The following is a 20,153-nucleotide window of genomic DNA, read 5'->3' as shown; positions in this document are numbered from 1 at the left end:
CTCTTGATCATTTAATGTCAACATACACTGCAGCCCTGATGAGCACACAACACAACATTGAATCATGAGAACCCATTTGTGTCTTGACTATTGGCTGAATCCTCCATGCTGGATGGCCAATGTGCCAATAAGATGCCAGAACTCCATGAAAGTCAGCTCCCCGTCCTTGTTCTCATCCAATGAGCCCATGAGTTTGTCAACGGCTGCAGGGCTGCTGGCATTCTGGGGGAATGAAAGCGGAGAAGCTCCATTAGCGCTGGTCTGAACTTGTTCGCGGTTGCCTTTTGCGGGGTGAAACTCTCGTGTAAGATCTGAACAATTACAGCGTGTCTGTATGAAAGGCTCCTGTGTGCATCGCTTTATCCGCTGTCATGAGCTGTCAGTCTTTACAGTCTTACAGTCTTTAGTCTTTGCAATTAAAGTTACGCTGTGCTGGTTTTTCTAAATCACGTGACTAGTTCAAACAGGATAGTGCAAATTAGGTCACTCACTTTGCTGCATTTTAAATGGATGACACAGGTATAGGTGTCAGCCTAATCAGAATGTTTTGTGTTAAAGTATGCACTTGGCGTTTGTGGCTTTGTCATAAGTAACATGCTTGGTGAGTTTCTATTTATGTTTTATTGTGTTCATGTTAACCGTGTTTTGATATTTGTTGTTTTGATTTATTTCAGTATATTTTGTATATGAGTTTGAGTTATTTCAGTATATTTTAAATATGAAGTAACAAACACAATTGGATTAGATTAGAAATGGTAATTTTCCAATTTTTGTTGACGTTTTTTGTGGAAATTCTAAAAAAGATATATATATATATATTAACCAATTACTACTCATAACTTGGCTTTAACGGACATTCGTCCAAACCACAATAACATGATTTACCATAGTTAGCATTAAAAAATAATTTAAATAATAGATGGCACAATTCCTGACAGGCTAGGGTATTCTCCCTCAACTACTGCCCTCATAAATGTTTAAGACCTAGATTGGATGTCGTTTGTATACTTAAGCCAAGTTAATTACACTATTGGCAGGGCAGCTGGACATGCTGGACAGGGCTAGCGTTCGGCTTCACTTTTCTGTGACTGTGATGATGACTTCCTCTCCGTTACTGTCATTGTGCTCCTCGTAGCGCATAGGCAGGGGTCAGGGTGGGCTCTAGGACCAGGGGGTGCAGGGCCAGCTCTAGGCAGGGGTCAGGGTGGGCTCTAGGACCAGGGGGTGCAGGGCCAGCTCTAGGCAGGGGTCAGGGATCAGGGTGGGCTAAGCCCCCAGAGTGGAGCACTGTAGCTACTTGCTCTAGCTGTTGGCAGGGATGGACAAAAATACATCAAAATGTATTTTAAAATAGAATCAAATACCCTAATTTTGAGTCAAAATAAACTACAAAATGCATTTGCCACACCATGTATCAAAATAAAATATTGTATTTTTGTATTTTTAAAGTAATAAAAATACTTTAAACGGAGCATGATATCACTTTGCAAACATTCCTGTCTATTTAATCTATTCCTTCATCAGTACACTGACTCTGTTGATTAAGTGGACTGTGTTTGAGAGCAACAGCTTTTCTCTGCCTACGAGACATGCCATAACCTGCAAACAGTCAGCAGATGAACTATGCTGACCTGCCTGTTACATCTCATAGCCTAAATACTGTATCATAGATGCACTCAAAAAGTCACAACCAAACTTGTCAAGCTGTACAAAGTGGAGCCAAGTCTCTGAAATCATTAATGCATGCCACATAACCGGTTCCATGTGTTCCGATTGGAATACTAAAGTTCTCAAGAAACTTGAGGTTGTTATGAGAGGGAGTATATTCCCTCTATGAGAGGGTGTGTAAGCAACTTACAAGTTACTCATCTTGCACTGGATCATCTTCCTGAATCTCAATATTCTGATCACAACAAGTCTGGATCATCTTCCTGAATCTCAATATTCTGATCACAACAAGTCTGGATCATCTTCCTGAATCTCAATATTATGATCACAACAAGTCTGGGCAAATTACTAAGTCAGCATCAGTCAGAGGCTATATTGATTGTTCTGCACTTTTATGATGTCATCACATCACCAAAAGTAGGACACCTATATTTCGCTATAAAATACAAAGCCCTTTTCTTCAACAAAATAAAATACAAATGACAAAATACTATTTTGTATTTGAAATACATGTATCAGAAATACTGCCCATCCTGCAGAAACTCGAGCTAGTTAGTAGCTTTTTGTAGTTTTGTATTTGTGTTTTGTGTTTATGTCAATTTTGATCCAATTTGACCTATTATGTTGCCCACCCAAAATTCAGACATTGTTTTCTTTTGACTGACTTTGTCAATGTTGCCCTCTTGTGGATGCAAAGCAGCACTGCAGAAAACTGCTGCATTTCTCGCCTTTTCAGGTACTGCTTTGGGTGGACTATTGTCAGAATATGAAATAGGATTCCCTCAACTCATACATTTACAGATATTTTTTCTGCATTACTTTGTAAACTGTTAGAGCAGCACACCGGTATGTGCTTTTCTCCTCTTCTGAGCATTTAAAGAGCTTTACAGAGTAATGCTTCACACTCACCCATTCACACATGCAAACACAGATGGCGGACACTGCCAAGCAAGCCGCCAAGCAGCACAACATGGGCTATATTATAAAATGGTGTCATTCTCGTGTAGCCTATGACATTTATGGCCAAGAAATGCATTTTGTAATAATTTAGACTCAGAACACACAAAAATGTTGTAACATTACAGGACTACATTACAGGATTACAACTTTGTAGTTCAAATATACACCTAGACACTGTAATATGGGCCTGTTAGCTCTCTACTGAACTACATAACCCATCAATACCTTGACAAAGTTGGGCAGCTGGGAAGCCACCAGGCTGTGGAACTCATCACGACTTAGCGTGTCCGAGGATCCGTCCTTCCCAGCAAACACCTTGAACTGGGATACCAACACACTGATAGCAGCCTCCATACTATAGGGGAAAGAGAGAGCAAGAGAAAGAGAAAAGAATACCCATAATTCATCATTATTTTTTTAGAGGCAGTCTCCTGCACACAGGATGATGGTGAAGACAATGGTGGTGTGAGGAGGTCAACGACTGAAGAATACTTTTTGAGCAAAAGCCGACATTTTATCTTTGGATTCAAGTTTACTTTCAAAAGAGACCAAGGGAGCACTTACCTTGATAGCAATACCTGCCTCTGTTTCCCAGAAGAATGATCTGGTGCAACAACTCTCCTGCATCACTGTATTTCTATACTCAGTTCTTTATTGTATAACAAGTGAGGTTAGCAACAGATGAATAATTGACTTGACATCTCCTTTTCATAATATCTCTCTGGTGGGTTTCTTTCACCTATTTCTGTCTAGGCTCTTTGTTCTAGGCCAAATAAGTCAGGTGAGCAATGAGAATATTGATTTTCATGATGTATAAGTTAAGTTTTCACTCTCTATACTACACTACCTGTTCACAAAACACAGCAAAAGTTGTGATTTTGTTGTCATGGATTTTCAGGTGTAAGATCAACAGATTATTTAATTATCATTTCTACATTAACAATCCAGATTACAAAGAACTTTAGAGCAAAAGAGACGAGTGACTCAGCAACTCTGGGATCCCACAGCACAGTATTTAGAACTAACTGACCAAACTGGTCAACACATCCAGAATAATTACACTGGGCATTTCTATTAACTGAAATTCCAAAATGACTAAATGACTAAACTAAAGAAAAGTGAAGGCAATTGTCGCTCAAACCAGGGAGAACAGAGGAAAAACCCTTTCTGTACATTATAACCATGAGACACTCATTGATTACTGAGTAACAGTGAACTTGTCAGGTCAAGTCTTCAAACATTACACACAGGGGTTGATGTTTTCCCAGGTTTCACATGGACTTGTTTTTCCATTCAGTATCAGAGTGGCATCACTCTTTCGCACTGATTCCAACAGGGTATGGGGTGACATGACATGCAGATGCAGTTGTACCCAGGCAGAATTGATGAAATATTGGCCAGTTCTGAAACCATTGATTATCACATAATTGTTTGAGCCCTTTTTAAACAATAACTGAAATCACCTAAGAGTCTGATCAAAAGTTTTACATACCCTTGATATGAATGTTTGGCCTGATAGGTGTGTCAACTTGTGTATAGGCTACTATTACATGATTGATTGTACTTAGTGCATGTGTATAAAAGGTCCATGAGTTTTGTATCTCATGTGAGACCTCTGCCCTTTTTACCCAGAGCTGCACTGACTTTGCTGGCTACTGGGGGCCATGGGGAAAGCAAAAGAGCTGTCAAAGGATTTATGAGAAAATAACTGTATAAATCTGTTAGTGTTTCAGCATTCATAAAAAAAACTGTAAGCAATCGCAAAAAGCTGTAATTCATGTGACGGTACACACACACACACACTATTTCTCTCCCGTAGTCACCTTCATGGATCCTAAGATTCATTTAGAACAGAATGACAGCCAAGGTTTGGCTGCCACTGTTATCTCTCCAGTGCCTTCAGTTTTGTGACTCAGCACTCAGTTATTTAGTGCATTGGTTCCCAAAGACTGGGTTGCGACCCACGGGTGGGTCGCAGGAGATTTTATTTGGGTCGCCAGCACAATGTATGTTGTGTAGGCTAATAGGCCTAGCTTATACCATTTAACCAGGAAAGCTATCAGTTTTCTATTAGGATATAGTTTGTTTACCACAGTCACGGCCCTAGAATAGCTCTGAAACTAGGGGCGAACGCGCCGCAGAGGGGGCAGCGTGCATCTCACTCGCAAAATGAAACATTTCTGTGGGGCGCCTGCCATGGACCTCGCAGTTGCAAAATCAGCATGAACATTAACGGACAGCTGCTTCCGTTGACCGATTAAAATCCAGTTACCATGCTGTCAACTAAAGCACACATCCTGTACCGGGCATGGCTATTAAATTTGCGTCAAAGGCTGATAGTTTCAATTGTAGATGCACTCTTTAAAGTTAATAGCAGCCTCCTCACATTCCTTATTATTATATATATATATATATATATATACACCAGTGCATTATATAAGGCTACAATTTAAATTGACATTTTAAAAGCTATTATTTCCTCTTGTTTTCCACCTCGCAAACTCTACTAGGCTACAGTAAAAGCGCATTGTCTTTTGGCTATTGCGCAAAAGCCTCTTGTTCTGATATTTATTCATTTCAAATTCTTTCAACAACATAGCTTGTCACAACATCAATACACAGCCTTAGAATAAGGCCTACAAACACTTAACTTGCGGATTCAACTTTCCAAAGAAACCTCCAGAAATAGGCTACAATATAACGACTTGAGTTATTTGCTATGTTTACATCGGAATTAACGCTGTTAGGGATCAATTTCTCTGCAACGCAACGTAGCCTACAACATTTCTCTTTAGATATACAGGAACAGCTTACTATGTTGAAGAGTGACGATTGCGTAGAATGCAAGAATATCACCAAACTCTCGAATGCGCATTAAAACGTTATATTTTAGGTAACTTTCCACGCTGATGGTGCCCAAAATGCAACACAACTGTGTTCAAAGCAGGATGAGGAAAACCTGAGGTTGTGTGTTTGTACAAAACTGAGCGAGAATTTTATAGCTTTGAAAATATTTAACATTGTTTCATGTGTAATTGAGATTGCAGAGTTGTGGGAAACTGAGTCAGTGCATCACCAATCCCTGTAATAGTAGTGGTAGTAGGCAAGACATAGGCGCTATTACGTATGGCACTGTAGAATGGTTAGAGGGGGCATATAAAAGTTTGAGAACCTGTGGCCTTAAACAATATTGGTGGTTGCATGTTAGATCTGAAGTGAAATGGGTCGCGATGGTCTGTCATTTTTAAAAAGTGGGTCCCCAGAAAAAAAGTTTGGGAAACACTGATTTAGTGAGCAGATGCCGCCGCAGGCCTGGGCTGGTATAGCAGGCTCCCTACGTCCAATACAATGGCACAGAGAAGAGGGCACTCGCTATGGGAACAGAGGGGTTTTGTGTACCCATCTCCAGCCAGAGCTATTTTCAAGCATGAACCTTTGAACCATACGGCCACTGGTCTCGGATGTCGCATTTCTTTTCTGTAAAATCGGCTGGAAAAAAAACTGGCATTAATTACACACAGGGTTCCCATAACATCTGCCACACTGCCCCATGACACGAGACAAAATGTGGAGGCTCATTTAAACACAAAGAAAATAAGGTTTATTTGCAACAGGTACTGAGCAGCATCAATTTAATATAGGATCAAGAACAGTGACATGATGTATAATAATTGCAGCATAAAAAAATGTTTTGAATAAAAAGTATATTTTGTAACAGATAGAATATCACAGGGAATTATTGCGTGTCAGTTAAAGGTCTTGCAGGACTTTTTAAATCCAAATTTTCAGTAAACAGTAGTTGTATTTTGAAACTGGGAATTTATGTGCAAGATGCATGTGCTGATTCATGCAGATTTCTTCTTTTTCCTGGTCAGCATATCTTTAATGGATTCCCCTTTGTGCTTTTTACCTGAGAAAAGAAAACAGAAATAAGTCTTCTCACTCCAATATAGAGCAATGGAAAATACAGAGCAATACAAACAACTCCCATTTTTCTAAACATAGATCATATCAGTAGGACATGACAACAATATCTGGAGAGACAATTAGCAGCCTTTTGAACATTGACACCAGCCTACCTTTCTCTTTGGCCGGGGACTCAACCGTTTGTGGGGAGCGCTTGGCATAGGCAGCCTTCATCCGCTGGATGTTCTTCTTACTGATGACCTCATGCTCCACAATGGGCCGTGGATAGTCCTTTCCCACAATGCACCCTGCCTGCTCCTGAACGCTGCGTGGCGCTTTCCATGGCTCGTATATGTACTGCTCAGGGAATTTCTTTAGAAGAGGGAGATATTTCCTAAAACAGTACAGATTTTCAGCTACGTGCTAGACTGTGTCACAGTAAACGGCTATATTATGCAGGACAGTGCACTGCAAACCGCATTCAGAAATGGAAGTCACAATTCCAACTATATTCCCTTACTTGATGTAGTCTCCATGCTTGTCTGTCTTTTTGCCAAAGGCGATGGGTGAGTACACCCTGTAGTACTGATGAAAGAAGGCACTTGCTGAGAGCCACTGCCAGTTCCCAGCATTCAAAGCCCAGTCAGCATCCAACAGCAGCTCCTCAAACACCTGCAACCGCAGCAAACATTAGTGAGAGGACTACAAACATGACTCATCTCAAGGAATCTCAAGGAATATCCGCACACAAGCTTCCCTTGTACTTATTTCGTTTAGAGTAACACCAGAAGTAACGTTTTGAGCCTCACGCTCAAGAGAGGGGAGCTAGTGTGCAGATATTCCTTGAGATTTTATAGGCTAAATAAACATTTATTTTCTGTACATAACACATTTTCTAGAACAAACAGCCACTCATCAAAGCGCTTTATAAAAAAAGACGTTGACAAAGACAAGATAAACTTGAAGTATAAATGTGATAGAAGTGGACCTTCTGTCCCTCCTCCCAGCTGACCCACAGGTCGCCCCTGGTGAGGAAGCAGGCCACGGCATGTCTGGCCAGGTGGTGGATCCAGCCCTCCTGCCGCAGCTGGGTCATGATGGCATCGATGAAGGGAAATCCTGTGCGAGCCTACGAAAGGTCATACGCATTACACGCACATGTTTTAAATTCTTTGCTCAATTAATTCATTCAGAGAACAGGTCAACACAATTTAGTTATTCATTTTGACTTATTTCAGCAGTGAGGGTTAAATATTGTAGATGCTATTTATTTAGATATAACATTTTGATTATAGATTAATGTGGTGGCATTATAATGTATGCTTGACCGTCATATGTGGAGTTACGGATCTGTCAGCATATATTTCAATAAAAGGCCTGGTTACACAAAATAGCTCCCCAGGGGTGTTACCAAGATGGCTGCAGAGTGGCAGTACCTCTCTCCATGCAGCCAAATGATCTGGGTTATTATCCCAATCCACCTGCACGCACACTGGATTGCCCTCCATTTTGTTGAAGTTGGGCACTCCCAAGGCAGCGGTGTAGAAAAACTCTCTCCACAGCAACTGCCCATGCAAGGACACTGGAGGCTGGGAGTGTTTTTTCTGCAGGAGATGTGGAGCGAAGGGGGTCAATTGGCATGTCCCACCCCAGAGCAAGATCAGTTACTTAAAGAGAATTGATGTGGAAGTGCTGCCGGCTGTAACTTACGCCTTGGTAGACAGCACTGAGTCGCCACCAGAAAGTGCGTGCTGAGAGGCAGCCGAAGCGTATGTAGGGGCTGAGGACAGTGGTGCTGGGACTCAGTGCATTAGGAGATGTCTGGGGCTTCTCAAAACTGCACACCCATGCCTAGAATTAGCATAACAAATGCTTATATTAAAATGCAATGTTCAATTCAGTGCCACATCCATGAATCTGCATGGTGGGACATTCTTCGACATTTTCTTCAATTTTAACTATTTAACCCATTCTATTCAACATGTAGGAGGCGTGTACCTGTTTGTCCATGTATTCATCCAGTCTTTTCAGAGCCTCTTGCTCCCCACCAGGGTAGACCTCTGGACAGGTCAGCTGGGGATCTTGCCCAAGTTCATCCAGAGTGGGGATGCCATATTTCTCCTCATGCTTGTCTGTGCATGGAGTGGACACTCCTACAGATGCAATACAACAGCTGTTCAAAATGGCAAGTCACATTCCATTTACAGATTATCATTTACATTTAATCTAGGAGCAAAATACACAATGGAACTGACAGCTTTGTAAATCAAACCATTTACACTTTAAACCAAACCAGCAGAGCTTGCTGCGGTATACGCTATAGCCCCAAATCGCAAACAGTGGATTAGCTAAGGGCCATGAGCGAAACGCTTCCCAAATAGCATTTTTTTAACCTCGTCAGTAGCTTGCTCAGGGTCCCTACACATAAAACAAAGCACCAACAACGTAGTTAGCGAACCCGGAGTTCATTACAGAAGGGTCATTCCGTGTCAAATCACCCAGTGGCTGGCAGGTCACCCTCTCCCAAAAAATGTGAAAAAAATCACAGGTGTTTGTAGACCAAACCTATGCATAAGTCTTAAATAGTATATCTGTATCACTAATGGTTCCAAAACTACAGCCCTTTGAAGTTTCAAGTCATTTTAAGCATCGTGGTGAACAATCCTTTTTGTTCAACTTCCAACATTATTGGCTCTTTTGGTATTTCACACACATTAGTGAAACTATGTGAATAGAAGTACATTTTCCTGTTGAATTAAACAATCCAATCAAATCAGGTTTATCTTGTGTAATTCCTCCTCTGGAAAGCTCTGAAAATGGCTATAAATTCATTATGTGAAAAAACATCACCACCTTTGAGGGCTTGTCATTCAAAAAGCATGTGACACAAATTCATCAGATTTTTTTCTCACTCATGTATGGATTATAAGGTCATGTCCATGCATTAACTTTGGTTGTTAACATTATCACATTGTCAGAGCATTTTTATTAAATTGGGCTTGATTTTCAAAAAGCCCGTTTTCATCTTCTCATTTCACCACGTGGACAGTTAACAGGATTTTTTTTAAATTTTACCATATATCATTCTGTATGTGAGGATCATCTGCCCAAAATTTGGGCTTGTTGCTGAGTTTCTTCATTGAGATAAGATTTTTTACAAATATTGTCTATAAATCCACTGAATTTGTACTTTATCTGCAGTACCACTTTGCACCACATGTGGTGCTCTTTTAATACAATGGAAGTCAATGGAAGAGTAAGAGAGTCACTTGTTTGCTGCACATATCCAATCTAAACACACAGTTTATGGTTCATATGGTTCAAGTAAAAAGGGGTTTCTAAAATTCAGTGCATTGTCAGATGCAGAAAAATCAATACTAAAGATTTATCATCTTTTTACAAATGCCTCTTGGATCCACGAGTCCTCAAACCTTGTTAGGAATACTTGTGATGGAAACACACATGGTCATCTTCATCAAGTGAAATACCTTGATGAACTGAATTTTAGAAACCCATTGTTTCTTGAATATGTTCCAACTTCTTTCCCAGATCACATGGAGACAAAGCATTGATCTCCATCTTGATTCTCTTTGTCTGTGTATCACAGAGGACTGCATCCCAAGCATATGACGATGGATATAGACTTTGCCTAACCAGCTGGCTAGAAATTATTAAAGTGCTCACATAGGCACTGATAGGTTGAAGCTGGTGTAGAAAACTCATTACAAAGATGGTAATTATGCTAAATCCTCTTGCTGCATGTATGATGACCAGTCAGTCTTATGTGTGTATAATTTACTTGATCTGTTTATTTTCTCTAAATAAGATTTATGTATGAGTAGTATGTTGTTCATGTTGCAATAATTATTTGGACCAATTCAACTATGAACCATAAACTGTGTGTTTAGATTGGATATGTGCAGCAAACAAGTGACCCTCTTACTCTTCCATTGACTTCCATTGTATTAAAAGAGCACCACATGTGGTGCAAAGTGGTACTGCAGATCCAATACAAATTCAGTGGATTTATAGACAATATTTAAAAAAAATCTTATCTCAATGAAGAAACTCAGCAACAAGCCCAACTTTTGGGCAGATGATCCTCACATACAGAATGATATATGGTAAAATTTAAAAAAAATCCTGTTAACTGTCCACGTGGTGAAATGAGAAGATGAAAACAGGCTTTTTGAAAATCAAGCCCAATTTTAAAAAAATGCTCTGAAAATATAAAAATTATAACAACCAAAGTTAATGCATGGACAGGACCTTATAATACATACATGAGTAGGAAAAAAATCTGATGAATTTGTGTCACATACTTTTTGAATGAGAAGCCCTCAAAGGTGATGATGTCTTTTCACATTATGAATTTATAGCCATTTTCAGAGCTTTCCAGAGGGGAAAGTACACAAGATACGTCTGATCCGATTGGATTTTTTAATTTAACAGGAAAATGTACTTCTATTCACATAGTTTCACTAATGTGTGTGAAATACCAAAAGAGCCAATAATGCTGGAAGTTGAACAAAAAGGATTGTTCACCACAATGCTTAAAATGACTTGAAGTTTCAAAGGGCTGTAGTTTTGCAACGATTAGTTATACAGATATACTATTTAAGATCTATGCATGGATTTGGTCTACAAACACCTGTGATTTTTTTCAGATTTTTTCGGAGAGGGTCACCTGCCAAATTGCGCTGAAATTGGGTGATTTCACACGGAATGACCCAGAAGAACACTTACCAACTGTCCCCCTACCAACTCCCCCAACCCCAGCACGAATAATAGATTAACCAAACGTGACAGTACAACCAATCCTTCCGATACTGGGTTGGAGGAGCTGGTAGGGGACAACTGGTAAGTGTTCTTAACAGAAACTTCGGGTTTGCTAACTACGTTGTTAGTGCTTTGTTTTATGTGTAGGGAACATGAGCAAGCTACTGCCGAGGTTTGGTGCAGTTTTAAACAATATTACTGATTAAAAAATGCTATTTGGGATGCGTTTCGCTCATGGCCCTTAGCTAGTCCACTGCGATTTGAGGCTATAGCCAGAGACTGAATGAGGACACACAGCACTCAAAAAATCCTCCATAGAAATACATGGGGCTGTCTACGCATATCACACCCCATCACCCCTTCCGCGGCAAAACGTCGACATGTGAATACATTGAGCCAATCATGTGGTGTGATGTGAATACATTGAGCCAATCATATGGTGTGTTGTGAAGACATCGTGCCAATCATGTGTTGTGAACTCGCCGCTGGAGCAAGATTGGTGTCATGAAGCCTTGCGCACACGCATTTCTGCCGAATAGGATGCCCGATGATTACCCAAAAAGCGTTGCAATATGGCCGACGAGTGGACTGACTTGCCTAAAAGGACTTTGCTATAGTGTATACCGCAGAAAGGTCTGTAGTAGTTGATCAACGAAAAATACTGTCTCCACGGCTTATTTGATGTGTTTTAATGCAGAAAAATACCCTGGGGTCAATTTTCGCTGGAGTTACACTTTAAGAGTTTGATTTCCTACAATTTTTAATGTGTGTATTTCACAGCAAACACCTTTCATGTTTTCCAGAGTGGGAGGAGGCGCTGGTCGTTTGGGTGGCCCTACGCCCTTCAGAACTGTCTGGAAGCGCACGTAGGTCAGTGGTGCTTTCCCATGATTCTCATCTATAATTCTGAACAACAACAACAACCACCAAATCACTCCAATATAGGCTACATAAATAATGAAATACATGATCCGTATCAGTAATGAAGAGACGGGTCCCATGAGGTCTCACCTCTCAAGATTGTAAAGTGTGTGCGAGATCTTCTGGATAACTTCCACTCCGTGGTCCCTTGCCAGTTTCAGGACCTCCTCGTCGCGCTGCAGGCTATGTGGCTCAGTGTCCACCTCAAAAGTCAAGCGTGTGATCTTCCATTTGTTGAACAGTTCAGGGAGTACTTCATCTGGCTTTCCCCTCACCACAAAGAGCCTATTTGGAACGGGCACAGACAGAATTTGTTTAGCAGGCTTCAGAATATGCATTACGAGAAGGCCTAATAGTGGTTCATGGTTCGTCTTAAGTAGGCATAGGCTAGTAATACCTGGAGTTAAGTTCTCTCAAACTGCAGTCCAAGTCCTTGAGGGCCCCAATCAAAAACCTCCAGCGGTTGATGCCAATGTTTGTGTTGTTAGGGTACCAAGGGTCAAGAATGAACACGGGGTAGAGCTGCTTGCAGTCTCGCATGGCTGCAATCAAGGCTGGGTTGTCATGCAACCGCAGTCCTTTCCGAAACCAGTGAATACAATTGTGCGTCATGGCGATATAGCGCTGATGAGACAAAAGTAGCCGTTTTATTTTTAGAAACGCATGAATAATATATAGAAAACATAACTAGGCCAACTCTTTTCAGAGCACCCTTTCAACTGTTGTTGACAAATTTGAATTTGCTGCTGGACCTACGCAAACTTTCAATTGTACATTTTCATGTCTGATGATGATGATGTGGTGGTGGTGGTGATGTGCTAATAATTATCAGCAACAACCAGCAGCCAGGTTTGAGTGACCGATAACTTTGTAAAAGGTAAAGGACTTACGTCGACTGTCCACTATCCCAGCTGGCTACAGTTTTCTTCCTTCCTTGATAAGCAAGGCAACCTCAGCGTGTTGCAGTCTTTTGTAACACTGAATTCAGAAGGGTTACAAAATGTGTATGTTTACAACACGTGTAATCACATGTGGTGTTCAACAGCCAATCAGCATCTGCTCCATGGCTTCGATAGCGTCGTTCTTACTCGGTGGTTCTGCCTTGTCTGTAATTGGTTAGCCTAACTTACTCTTCAGGAAACGGTCTTACTTTTACGCCATCATTGAATGAAGGCACCTTCTCTCTCTCGACTATATTTCTTACTGAGAAGACAGGGCATTAGGCTACTTTTTGCACATTTTGTAACGTTAAACCATGTCGGATACTGTTCAAAGGCCAGAAGTCAGTCAAGAAGAGGAATCAACCGATCGGAAGAAACAGAAAATTGAAACACAAACGGATACGAACAATGGCAAAGGATCTGCACATCAAAATGTTTTAGCAAAATTTCTAATTAAGTCAGTGCTGCGTGATTCAACGCGGGAGAAAACAATATTCATTCATGGAGAGGTATGCAGTTACTAATGCAGTTTGGTTAAATAAAAACCTGACCAAACCTAAGGTAGTTTGTGGAAATCACTCACGGTTACATGCGAAGGAACCTTACTGTCTATGGAAGGAACTGGCGAAGCATAGGCTACTTCTGTTTTCGGTTCTCCATGATAAATTAGCACTAGCTAGCCTAACTGATTAGACTAATCTTAAAACCCACGTTAGCATGTAATATAGAAATATGGTGCCATAAATCGATTGTGCATATATTTGACAAATTTACTAGTCAGACCTAATGCTTTGTGTGTTGCGCTCCCAGAAAACAGCTCTCGATTGTGATGTCTATGTTTTTACGGAAATGTGACTACAGGCGCATTTTGTGATGCATTCATATAATAATATAATTAACAACCAACAATATGTTAATGTTAAGCACCACCTGTGCTTTATAAAACTCATACATTTTCCTGGTCAAACAAAAACAACCATAAAACAGGCAGTGTTCTGCAAGTTCATAGGTTGGGCCTACTTCTCATGAACTGGTTCAAAGTTTAGTTCACTGTTCACACTGATTAAAGATGAATGGTTCAGATTCATAGTTCACCATTTCGGTGTTGAACTAGGCCTACTTCAAAATTCAGTTCTAATGGAAGGGCCAAAATATGTCAAGCATCCCAAACCAAAGGTCAAAGCATTCAGGATTAAACACACCTACACCCGCAAACATTTAAAAATAAAAAAATAATCATCCTAACACTCATGCACATTAGAATATCTGACTCAGAACAAAACATTTTCATTTACTGCACCACCTCTGAAAGCAAATTAACAACATTGCTACAATATTGTTGCGTGGCAGCATATATGCACAGTTCTGGGGTGGTACTCCCATGGTTCTGTGAGGGGTGTGAATTTTAATCAGAATCAGCTTTATTGGCCAGGTTTGCGTACACAAACAAGAAATTTGACTCCAGGTTAATCTTTGCTTGCAAGTACAACATTCACATAACATATAAGGATACAAAAAAATATTAAAAAACATAAAGGAGTAAAAAGAATAAAAACAGAACAGTAAGAATAGAATGAAGGCAGTAGAATATGGCTATGTATGAGAATAAATACAGTATGTACATTTGCAAGTAAATAAATAGACACTATGGGTGATATAGGGTAGTGCAGTTGCAAATAAATAAATAGATAGACACTATGGGTGGAATATGGTAGTGCAGTTGCCGGGGGAGGGGGGGTGCAGGTGAAGATGATCGCTTCCTTGTTGTCCCTGTCAAGGGTGCCATGGCAAGACACAAGCAAGATGCAATATACAGTTGAAAGGGTGGGGATAGTGCAATATCAGTAGACTGAGGTTTAAGATTAAAAATAAATATAGTGCAAGGCAGTTCAGTGCAATGATCATGTATTAATAATACTATTGTAACTGTAAGGTTGAAGTACACATGAGGTAGATGAGCAGAACAGTGTTGGTTGACTTGTTCAGCATGAGGGTGGGGGCTGTTACTGAGTGTTCAACAGAGTGACTGCTTGGGGGAAGAAGCTGTCTTTGTGTCGGCTGGTTTTGGCAAACAGTGCCCTGTATCATCTGCCAGAGGGAAGGAGGTTGAACAGTTTGTGACCAGGATGTGAGGGGTCTGTAGAGATTTTAGCTGCCCTTTTCCTGACTCTGGACCGGTACAGGTCCTGGATGGAGGGAAGGTCAGCTCCAATGATCCTCTCTGCAGTCCTAATTGCCCGTTGCAGTCTGGCCCTGTCCTGTTTGGTGGCTGACCCAAACCAGACAGTGATGGAGGTGCAGATGACAGACTGAATGATGGCTGAGTAGAACGTGGTCAGCAGCTCCTTAGGCAGATTAAACTTCCTTAGTACCGAGTGAAGCTTACTGAGAGCATCAGGGACATGCAGATACAGAACGTGTCTTTATTTACCATGTTGAGAATTCTATTGTGGTTTACCGTTACCACCCTGAAACCATTCTGGATTACTTTGGGTAGAAAGTAGAATTAATATTTTGCCACAATATTTCAGTGCTTTTATTCAAATGGAAATGAAATAGCACCCCCCATGATTGCATATGAGTTCTTTTGAACACTGAAAACAGACATTTATTTTCTTTTCCCATCAAGGTGGAGGACCAGGAGGCAATTGTAATCATGGAGAAGACTCCCATAGGCCATGACTCCCTCCGTGAGATGCTGAAAGACTCCACCCTGGAGCTGAAGATGAAAAATGACATCTACAGCACTTACCAGCTCATTCCTCCAGCCCATCTAAGCGGTAGGTACTCAGGCCCGCCCCCCTCGCCCTGCAGATCATCTTGGGATGGTAGTGAGTCACAGTCCAACCCCAAGTCTATGAAGTTTATTCTGTTCCATATAGGTTTGCTTGACATTTACTGTGTGCTATGTAAACCAGACTGGTCAATTGTACGTCCCTTCCTCACTGATTACTGTTTAACAATGAATTCAGGAACATGAAGCTCTAAACTGACATCTGTATCCTTGTATTTCACTACCACTCAGATATGAAAACAACAGTGATTTGCCCAGCAACCCAAAAGCATGTGAAGAAGTACCAGGTCCAGGAGACTTTCCTGGTGGAGGAGACGGAGGAGGACTATCGTTCTATCACCCTCCCCTACATTCAGAGCCAAAGCTTCAGTGTGCAGGTGTGCATGTTGCTGCCCCCCTCTGCTCACCCTTGACAGTTGGTTTAGAATCACATTGTTAACATGTGAATTTCTGAGTTGCCTATTGTTGGTGTAACTGTGCTGAATTTGACCGACCGTGCAGTTCAGCCCTGCACCTGCCAGGTCTTGAACCCGCAACATGGCTAGCTATCGTATCTGCTGACTGCCATTGCACTGGTAGTCCTACTTGTAGTCCTTTACTTTCTGCCTTTTAAATGCTGTTTACTTGACCTTCCTATTTGCAGTGGGTTTACAATATCTTGGAGAAAAAAGCAGAGGCTGAACGGATCATTTGTGAAGATCCAGATCCCAAAACTGGTTTTGTTTTGCTCCCAGATTTTAAATGGGACATGAAGCAGGTGAGGTTCCTGGAAGGTATCTATAAGTATTCATATGTTGCTGTCATACCTGAATGCATTGATCAAATGTCAAGTCAAGTCAAGTCAGATTTATTTGTATAGCGCATTTAACATGCACAGAGTGCAACCCAAAGCGCTTCACATATAAGACATTGTTATTGACACAGACTAACAAAGACAATAGATGCCGGACGGAGCGGCGTAGTCGCCAGCGTACCCGTGACACCAAGACATTCAAGAAACAAATTAATAAATAAAATAAATACAAATTAAAAATAAAATTAGTCCAATTTACAAACGGCTGAAAATGTCCAAGGGGCAAAGATGACCCGCGTGACAACTGCGCACAGCTGTGTCTTCACGATGCAACACCAAAAGTTCTTAATAACTGACCAACCCGGAGAATCCACTGGCAGTCTGGAGAGCACTGGAAGGACAAGACAGTCCGAATTTGTGATGGGCGACCCTGCTGATTATCAGCTCGGTGGTCGTAGACAGTGACCGTTTGTTGTTTCATGGTTGACGCGGTCATCAGAGTTTCTTAGCACTCAATCCAGACTCCAGGCACCGGTAGATGCTAGCATGGCTGCTCGCATGTCAGTCGCAGCTCGGTGGTCGTGGCAGCTGCAGATCTCTTGCAGATTGAGGCACCCTTGCTGAGCAATCCCTCCGTCCAGACATTGGATGTGCAGCGTCACGGATGGATGAGGGACTTCAGAGACATAAGGCAGGCTAGCCAAGGCGCTCATCAGCCCAATGGAAGCTGGTTAACGTTAACGTTAACTTGACGTTGATGGTGTCAGCCGAGTTTGTTAATCAGAAAAAAGGACTAAGAATAATACAAAAACGATCGAAAATAACATAAATAAAGAGTGATTACATTTAACTTGAAAAATAAATACAAAAAATTAACAGAACATTACATTAAATTACGAACATTACATAACTACAAACAAAAACATGATGCCAGACGGAGCGGCGTGTCTCGCCAGCGTCCCCGTAACCTAGCGTAAAAAATGTATTTTTGTATACATTAGCTCAACTTGTTTGTGTGTGTATTTCCTTGATAAATTAAAGGTGCTCTAAGCGATGTTGGGTAACATCACTTCTGTTGACGTTCAAACAAAACAGAGAGCTAGCTCGCTACTCTCTCCCGTGCAATCGAAATTCTCCTAAACGTGCATGTCGTCTTTGATTGGCTGGAACAGTTTGTTTTTATGGTCCAGGCTAGACCAAGTTGTTTTTATTGCTGTTTTTGGAGCCTGGGCTGTCCTCTGAGACCGCATTTTTTTACAGTGTATTCAGGGCACAGGCAGCTAGCGGATGGTGAGGTGATGTTTGCGGTATGTGACAAAAATGTTTTAGTTTAGAAACGACGTAACATCGCTTATAGCATCTTTGATTTCAAGCCAATTTGGTCATACGTAGTTGTCATCCTGTTGTGTATTTTTTACCCTACATTTTTTGTTTTCATTTCAATTTCAATTGCACGATAAATTGCTTAATTACTAGCAGTGTCTAACTCATTTTAATGTGTTGTGTGTGTGTGTGTCCTTTCTGTCCTAGCTTGACGACCTGTACTTGATTGCCATTGTTCGTTCAAGGGACATAAAGAGCCTGAGGGACCTCAGATCAGAGCACGTCCCTTTGCTTGAAAACATCTTGAAGAAAGGGCAGGTGAGCCTTGCAAAAAAGCATGTGTGTGTGTTGATAATATGTTTGTTACTTGGCAGATGCCTTTGTCCAAAGTGACTTACAAAAATATCAACAAACATTACATCTATCTATCTATAAATTACAGGAACATCTGCCTGTCTGTGTGTCAGTGTGTGTTTGTGTGTTTGTGTGTTAACCGAATATCTGTCAAACCGTTTGTCCGTTCGATTTCAAACTTGGCAGGTGTCTTGCTACAGGCACGAGTTAGTGCAGTTCAAAGTTTGACGTTGTTTGGACAAGAAATGCATGCAAGATATTGTTCAATATATCGGTAAAAGAAGTACACATTGGCTTTCTCCACTCTACTGTATCCACTCCTCCTCTCACACAGCACTGTAGGCTCGCATATCTGTCGAACCGTTAGTCTGGTTTTCCAAACTTGACAGGTGTCTTGCTACGGGCACGAGTAAGTGCAGTGCCAGGTTTGACGTTGTTTGGATAAGTAATGCAAAAGATATCGTTAAATATATCCGTAAAAAGAAGCACACGTTGGCTTTCTCTGCTCAACTGTAGCCCCTCCCCCTCTCACACAGCACACCGCAGGAGCAGAGACGTTGCAGATAGATAGATAACAATATAAAAATATAACACCTACAGAGACGGTCTCAACAGTGTCCATAGAAACATTTTAACACAGTAACACAAAAGTAATGTAACGATGAAGGATGGCTGAATAAAATTACTGAAACATTGACTTCCACAGGAGGCCATTCTTAAAAAGTTCAGTGTCCCTGCTTGCAAGCTCCGTATTTACCTGCACTACCAGCCGTCCTACTACCACCTGCACGTGCACTTTACCTCTCTGAGTCACGATGCACCAGGCTGCGGGGTGGAGAGAGCCCACCTGCTCTCAGACGTCATCTTGAACCTGAAGGGAAGCCCCATGTACTACCAGAAGCGCCCACTGTCCTTTCCCCTACGGGCAGATGACAACCTCGCCGCCAAGTTCAGAGAGGCTGGAAAGCTCCCAAACTGCTGACTGAACAGTACTGTCTTTTTAAATGATTGGGATTTTTTTTAAGTGTTTTTGTATAAATGTGTGTTTTTCTCTTTTTTATAATAAAAAAAATGACAGCTGTTTTAATTCAATTATGCCAGTGTTTTTTTGTTGTTGTTGTTGTTTAATATTTTTTTGGCCTTTTTAATGAAAGGACAGTGGAGAATGACAGGAACCGAGCGGGAGAGAGAGTCCGGGACGGGAATCGAACCCAGGTCGCCAGCGTACGGTGCAGGTGCCCCAGTTAGTCGCGCCACGCCTGGGACCATGCCAGTGTTTTTCTGCCTAGCAATATGTTGCAGTGATTTTGTTCTCAGCTTAGGTCTTCACAAAAAAGTACAAAGCTGAAAATTGAAACATTTACAGCTTGAACTGTTGGTGAGTTGTAGTTTTAGTTTGACTCCTACCTAGCACATCATCCATCATTATTTGAAAATGAGTAATAAACAAAACGTTTTACACAGTAAAACCCCAGTATATTAGCCTAGAAATCTAGACGCACCCTAGCGGCAGCAAATTAATTTGCTCAGCCTGTACGTCTAGTATCAAACCATAGAGATTTCTATTGGCTGACGCCGTGGACGTCATCCAATCACAGCGCTCTATTTTGTTAGAGAGTCTTAAGGCGGGCTTAACAGGATGGCGACAGTCCTGCGACGGTGAAAAACAAGGAAGGTAGCTACGGCGAACGAAGAGCGGTTGTTTGAATCGGCG

At 41.3% G+C, this 20,153-nt stretch overlaps 3 protein-coding genes across 4 annotated transcripts; 1 reads left to right on the top strand and 2 right to left on the bottom strand.

Moving 5' to 3' along the window:
- Positions 1-70: 70 nt before the first annotated feature.
- On the bottom strand, positions 71-2,982 carry LOC143118269 (protein S100-A11-like). The gene is made up of 2 exons (XM_076279357.1): positions 2,854-2,982; positions 71-222 (listed from the first exon to the last, which is right to left on the bottom strand). The coding sequence occupies exons 1-2, from the start codon at positions 2,980-2,982 to the stop codon at positions 88-90; spliced, it is 264 nt and encodes an 87-aa protein (XP_076135472.1). The 3' UTR covers positions 71-87.
- A 3,202-nt stretch (positions 2,983-6,184) lies between these two features.
- Positions 6,185-13,221, bottom strand: cry5 (cryptochrome circadian regulator 5). 2 transcript variants are annotated; one of them, XM_076279793.1, is made up of 11 exons: positions 13,125-13,221; positions 12,632-12,858; positions 12,325-12,519; positions 12,101-12,219; positions 8,533-8,687; positions 8,245-8,385; positions 7,971-8,138; positions 7,523-7,663; positions 7,055-7,206; positions 6,708-6,928; positions 6,187-6,538 (listed from the first exon to the last, which is right to left on the bottom strand). In XM_076279793.1, the coding sequence occupies exons 2-11, from the start codon at positions 12,844-12,846 to the stop codon at positions 6,474-6,476; spliced, it is 1,572 nt and encodes a 523-aa protein (XP_076135908.1). In that variant the 5' UTR covers positions 12,847-12,858; positions 13,125-13,221; the 3' UTR covers positions 6,187-6,473. The 2 variants fall into 2 exon arrangements, with proteins under 2 accessions (XP_076135909.1, XP_076135908.1); XM_076279794.1 differs by lacking the exon at positions 13,125-13,221 and having other exon boundaries at positions 6,185-6,538; positions 12,632-12,852.
- A 152-nt stretch (positions 13,222-13,373) lies between these two features.
- Positions 13,374-19,531, top strand: dcps (decapping enzyme, scavenger). Its single transcript, XM_076279792.1, has 6 exons — positions 13,374-13,684; positions 15,805-15,955; positions 16,201-16,346; positions 16,613-16,726; positions 18,293-18,403; positions 19,146-19,531. Exons 1-6 carry the CDS (start codon positions 13,490-13,492, stop codon positions 19,419-19,421), a joined length of 993 nt encoding a protein of 330 aa, XP_076135907.1. The 5' UTR covers positions 13,374-13,489; the 3' UTR covers positions 19,422-19,531.
- Positions 19,532-20,153: the final 622 nt, after the last annotated feature.

Source organism: Alosa pseudoharengus, unplaced genomic scaffold (genome assembly GCF_046254945.1).
Source record: "Alosa pseudoharengus isolate Yale_2024_CS ecotype anadromous, Long Island Sound unplaced genomic scaffold, YU_APseudo_1.1 YU_APseudo_1.1_scf_12, whole genome shotgun sequence".
Lineage (NCBI taxonomy): Eukaryota > Metazoa > Chordata > Actinopteri > Clupeiformes > Clupeidae > Alosa > Alosa pseudoharengus.
This window is presented reverse-complemented; position numbering and strand designations above follow the sequence as displayed.